Source organism: Cibotium barometz, chromosome 16 (assembly GCF_041138505.1).
Source record: "Cibotium barometz isolate CiBa-2024 chromosome 16, ASM4113850v1, whole genome shotgun sequence".
Lineage (NCBI taxonomy): Eukaryota > Viridiplantae > Streptophyta > Polypodiopsida > Cyatheales > Cibotiaceae > Cibotium > Cibotium barometz.
Genome location: NC_141061.1, coordinates 32,881,901 through 32,887,802, shown reverse-complemented (window position 1 = coordinate 32,887,802; position 5,902 = coordinate 32,881,901). Strand labels below are relative to the sequence as shown.

General features: G+C 41.6%; 1 protein-coding gene across 2 annotated transcripts; it reads left to right on the top strand.

Annotated features, from left to right (window-relative positions):
• The first annotated feature begins 2,322 nt into the window (after positions 1-2,322).
• LOC147630570 (uncharacterized) lies at positions 2,323-4,447 on the top strand. 2 transcript variants are annotated; one of them, XM_086810490.1, is made up of 5 exons: positions 2,323-2,468; positions 2,958-3,164; positions 3,252-3,452; positions 3,586-3,791; positions 3,892-4,447. In XM_086810490.1, exons 3-5 carry the CDS (start codon positions 3,360-3,362, stop codon positions 4,154-4,156), a joined length of 564 nt encoding a protein of 187 aa, XP_086666616.1. In that variant the 5' UTR covers positions 2,323-2,468; positions 2,958-3,164; positions 3,252-3,359; the 3' UTR covers positions 4,157-4,447. The 2 variants fall into 2 exon arrangements, with proteins under 2 accessions (XP_086666616.1, XP_086666617.1); XM_086810491.1 differs by lacking the exon at positions 2,323-2,468 and adding an exon at positions 2,545-2,699.
• Positions 4,448-5,902: the final 1,455 nt, after the last annotated feature.

Here is a 5,902-nt window from a genome sequence, read left to right as displayed (position 1 = left end):
TGAATTATGGAGAGGTGTAGAGATTCTAGGCTTTATGGAGGAGGTTTAGGAGAATATGTAGGAGATGCTCCCTAGGTTCATACCCACGAGTTTCTTTGGCGAATCAATGTATCCATGATGCCTATTTAAGAGGCAAGTCAGTTAATACAATGTGAGCATGATTATATTAATCACTTCTATGATTAAGTTGATTCATATCTTAATTTCTTTAGCTTAAGCCTTTTATTATGCTTCACAATGATGCTTCTTGATTATTATGAGCCCGCATGATTCCTTCAATTGGTATTAGAGCCATCAGGATCATTAGTTACACTTGCGTTATGCTTATTATTATCTTAATTAAGTACCATCATTAGTATAATTAGGTTTTAACCATTATTTCCTCTCTTTGTTAGACCCATCTCTAGTGGAGGCATGATATCTCCCATTACAGAGCATCATTACCAAATCTAAGAAAAGGAGGGTCTTCATAACCCATCGCCATAGCCGCTGCCCCGCCGGAAGAATTGAAGTGAAACGGTGCCATTCGCTGAAGCGGCATGAGTAGCAAAACTAGTTGCTTGGTTTTTTTTATGGGAAAATCATATCTCGGTGCATATACAACAAATCAGCGCGATTCCAATGAGTTTCGGGGGTTTTTGACCCTATGAATCCGATTGTGGTGTCCGTTTTTTGAATGAAGGCTTGTAGTAGCTGGTTTACAACTGTGTACTTCACAAAAAGATCTTTTGGTAATATGGCCTTTAACTCATGTTCATTAAGTTTAAGTTGTATATGTGGCCGCCACATATGGGAGGGATGGATTATAGCCACTGATTGAGTAGTTAGTTGGCAAAAACAAACCACAACACTCGAGCTTCCCCATAGAGTTGTTACCTTGGTGGATGAGGACACCTTGAAACTTTCAACGTCCAAAGCCTCATCCTTGTAGTCCCCATACTTCTGTCTCATTAATGATGGTTTTCAAACTTGGTAAAGTTGATCACAAAACTTGAAAATAAATCTTTAATTAAAAGTCATATGAGAAGATGTATCAAAATCAAGAAACCATCTTGAGTTGAATTGTTTGTTGCCATGAGACATTCCATCTTTGTGCTCTCTTTGATCAACAAAGTTTAAAGATAGCCTTCCTCGATCCGAAAAGTTTCTTCCTCTTCCCCTTCCTTCATTTACATTTTCTTGTTGGTGAATGTGGCAATCCCTTTCAACATGTCCTTCATTTACACAATAATAACAAGAATGAATGGCTCAAAACTTCCTCTTTCTTTAGAAGTGTAAGATGAATTGTACTTTTGTAGTTGTTACCCTTGATGAGTCTCACATTGGCTTTACATAGGTCAACCAAAAGGATTTTTAAAATTTCCCTCTTCCACGACCTCAATCTCCTCTTCTTCTTTGGAGTTTAATCCAACATTGTATGGTTCTTCACTCCCCCTTGAACCCTTAGGGTTCATCTTTATAGAGGTCGACTCTTCTTGGAGTAAAATTTCAAAAACTTCTTCAAAGGAGGGAGTATGCTTAAACCATTAGAGCTCTATGCAAACTTTTCTAATGGGGGGGTAGAACATTAAGTTGCGATCCTCTAGGTAACACCTCCCTGCCCTAGGCCCACCAATCGTCATGATATCTATTACAAGAAAGATATTTTAATACAAAGTCCATATTAGGGAAGGAGAGATACTCCATTAGGGAAGGAGAGATACTCCATATTAGGAAGGAGAGATACTCCATTAGGGAAGGGGAGATATTGAGATCTCCATTCACCTTTTAGGAAAGGGAGGGAGATGTGCAAGCCATGAGCATGTGAGTGCACACAGTCTTGTCGATGGAGTCGGTGTTTTGAAGGGATGGTTGGCGAGAGCAGCGTTAAGTGTTAGGGGTTACCTACAGTGGTTTGAGGGGGTGGCTCTAGTGAGAGAAGCGTTAAATGTTAGGGGTTACCCCTCAAAATTGATGGGGGAATATGACAGGGTAGAGGGAGATGGGTAGGAAGAGATGAGCTCTCTTCCTCATTTCTCTTCATGCTTTCTCTCCCTCTCTCTCTCTCTCTCTCTCTCTCACACACACACACACACACATAGGAAAGTAACAAGGTCTTCTCTCTTCATGCTCTCTCTCTCTCTCTCTCTCTCTCTCTCTCTCACACACACACACACACACATAGGAATATAAAGGAATATATTTTCACTTTAACCAATGTGTGTTTAGTTGTTAGCATCTTTCAATAAACGCATAAAAATTCTTTCCTTGTAGAGTTTAAAGTGGACATTATTGAAGCACTCGGTGATAACTCCAATGGCGTGGAGCGCAGTGTGCACTGTGCACTGTGCAAACCCCCTGGGTTTTGCCGCCATAGCCAAAAAGCTTCATTCACAAAGAAGAATCAAACAAATCGCACTTACACCAAAGCCTTTCCTTTTGCTTGAAGGCGACTGCCACCAGCTTGCTGCAATTTTTGTGTCTTCCAGGTGACAGGCCAAAACTCGCTTTTGTTCAAGGAAAGCCCTCTGTTTTATTAAAGTTAACTTTTCTTTTCCTTTCTTCTGTTCATTTCTAGTATTAGAGTTTACAGTGCACTGTTAACCTTTGTTTTGCATGGTGAATTCGGGTTGAAAACTACTATGATGAATGTTGTTAGTAGCAAGCTCAATCTTTGCTTTTCCCTGCAAATCTTGGTGTAAATTCATGCTGCTATCATGGTCAGTCATGGCTTATGCTTTTCCCTGTGCTCTTTGCATCTAACATGGCTGAAAGGCAATTAGTACAGTAAAGGATGCTTACGGTTAACCTTGGTTTGTCAAGGTTGATTAGTCCTGTTTAGGGTTTTAGGGGGAGCCTTTTCCTTGTGCTATTTTTATACAATTGGAAACATGGTTGAAAGGCGATTAGGATGCATCGCACAGTAAAGCTCTTTTTCCCCTTTTCCACTGTTTTTGGTTCCTTGATGTTTGTTTCAGAAGTAAGCTGTCAGCAGGTGCAAGATCGACGTCAAGCCATCCCTGCCCCGTCCCCTGAAAGGCTTTTCTCCGTTGTTTGAAGACTCTAGAAACAGTAGATTTCTGTGTGAAGCAACCATAGCTATGGCACAGCAAGCTGTTGGCCTTACCTAACAGACCACATGGTGAAGACAAGAAGCTAGGATTACTGTTTTGCATCAAAGAGAGGTAGATATTTTCTTTACACACAGCTTTGATGATCTGAGAATAGTGTTTACCCATTTATCAAGCATTGGTCTTCTGGCAATTGATCAGCAAAAAAGAGATACACACAGTTTCAAGGTCTGTGAGAAGGGCAAGTTTTGAAGCTACCATACCCGTCTTGGATTCAGTTGTTACCTCCCCCTTTGAACGAGCACAGCCATGGGTGCCTCCATTTTCCTCATCATCACAGTGTTGGTCCTGGATCTCATTGCTTTTGGGCTCGGCATCGGAGCTGAACAGAGGCGTGCCACAGTATGCTTTCATGCTCTTTTCTTATGAGTTTATGCTCGCGTTTCACATGGTTTTAGACTTGAAGGGTATGAGAGAGAGAGAGAGAGAGAGAGAGAGAGAGAGAGATTCTAGCCCCTTTTGTTGCACTTGGCAGGGTACCAAGGAGAATGATGCTACAAACACTTATCAGTGGTGTTCTTACACCTCAGACATTGCCTCCGGCCTGGGTGTGGGGGCTCTTTTGTTTCTGCTAGGAAGTCAGCTCCTGATATCAGCTGCTACCCGATGTTTGTGCTGTGGAAGCTCCTTGAAGCCGGGTGTAGCCCGCGTCTTGGCCATTATCTTCTTCTTTTTGAACTGGTAAAGCTCCCAAGTTCACATTTTCCGAGGTGCACTTGAAATTTTCAATTCTTTGTGTGTTCCCTTCCTATTGTTCACACCAACCTGCATCTCCTTGTAGGGTTTGCTTCCTTATAGCAGGAGCATGTCTTTTGGCTGGCTCAGTTGAGAACGCCGAACATATAAGGTATTTCTCTTATTTGGGAGCAGTGGATCTGACATGTGAAGCAATTCGAAAGGACACTTTTGCTGCTGGAGTAGCTTTTACCTTTTTTACGTCCATTCTGAGTGTCATCTACTACCTTTGCTACACTAAAGCAAGAGAAGACTCTTGGAGGAAGACAAACAGGGGGGACACAGGTGTAAACATGACTGCGTATGCGTAAGCCAATCACCATAACAAGAAGGGTTATATAGGATATACTCATTCCGAGTCTAGAGGTTGGAAGCATTTAGCTTTGGTTTAATGCAGGCAAAGCTCCAAGAGCATCATGTTTCTTCTTTTGTAAACCTTCATGGTGACTTCAAAGATGATAGTTAGGGTAGGTTATTGGTAGGTTTATGATGCCTGCTTTCAAGAGGCACTGTAGAAAGACATTTTGTGTGGCAGGAGTCTTTGTCAAGGGTCTTCTTACTAGTCTTTGAATATCTCCTTTTTATTCAGAGTTATTTTGTAAGCTTTTGTCATTGGGGGCATTAGCAAGTAAAGATGGGTGCATCAAGTTTTGGCTTCGAATCATGCCTTCGTGGAGATGACCATCTGAATATGATCCAAGTTCATAGAACCTCCACTCTGCCTGTCCATTCATGCTCGTGTCCTCTGTATCCTCATAAGGACTGGACATGTTTGAGTTGTAAATTAAACTGCAGCTTTTGATGCAAGAGTTGCGAGGTCAATGGTGAAAAAAGAGTGTAGAGAAGTCACTTTAGCTTGGAATCCTTTCCAAGGAGAATTGTCTTGGGCAACTGATGAGAGAGGGCGAGAGAGAAAGATGAGCCATCCCTCATCTGTTTCCTGCGCCTTTTCATATGAAAAGTAGAGACACGCCCTCCTGTTGATCTACATTGCCCACGCTGTGCAAAGAAGATTGAGACACAGAATGTACTTGACTTTCTAAACACGGTTGCTTGGTGTGAGTTGTATGACAAAAAATTGAGACAGCATAACTAGTTTGCTTGGGTGTGTTTTGTATGACAAAAATTTGAGATAAGTTAATCGAAAAAGAAGCGGTAGTGCACAGTAGCACGGTGAGTTCTCACGTATCAATAGCAAACAAGGAAAAAATCTGGTCTTGTGCAAACACAGAAACTCCTAGGTAATCACTTTGGACCCTATTTTTAGTGATTCAATGATATCATCTCGCAAAGTCCAAAATCACAAGGAAAATTTGAGACACATTGGAGACAGAGGTAGAGGGGTTAGACACATAGGAGGAAGGGGTAAAGTTCCCCTACGGTAAAAGGAAATGTTTATTATGTCACACAGCTAGATCCACTGCATTATTGGGCTCTTCCAGAGGAGAAAGATCCATTCGACACAACTAGAGAAAGAATCAATCCGAGGCCTAACTTTATGGTATGCCTTTTTCCTATTTTCTCGTAGAACTCTACTCATTCAAGGAAAGCAAGAAAGAAGTGCAATTATCATAGGGAAATTATCTCATTCCCAATCTCAGACCTCTCGTAGTGCACAAGTCCAACTTGTGCAGCTTGACCTCTTCGACACTCACCACCAAGCTATAACCAGGCCTGAAATTTGCAACCTTTCCTTGGACTTGAAAGTTTACAAAATTGAGTGCCTTACATGTGCCTTGGCCTTCATTTGAAACCCATTAGTCATTGAAATTCGCTTCAGGTGGCCTCCTTTAGAAATTGAATTTTAAAGGCAGGCTTTTTGTGAAGCTTTGGAGGGGAAATGCTGCCCGTTGAAGGTTGCAAATTCAGCATTGGCTGTTACCATCGAGGTTGCATCCACACTTGCAAGGACATACATACTTCTCACTTTGTACTCTCCCTATCAAAAGGCACTTGCACCAATAATCTAAGCTTCTACTCTTGAACTCTCTCACACTAGGTAGATAGGCTTAATTAGCACAAAGGGAGATTGTGTTCTTGCACTATGATGAATTAAC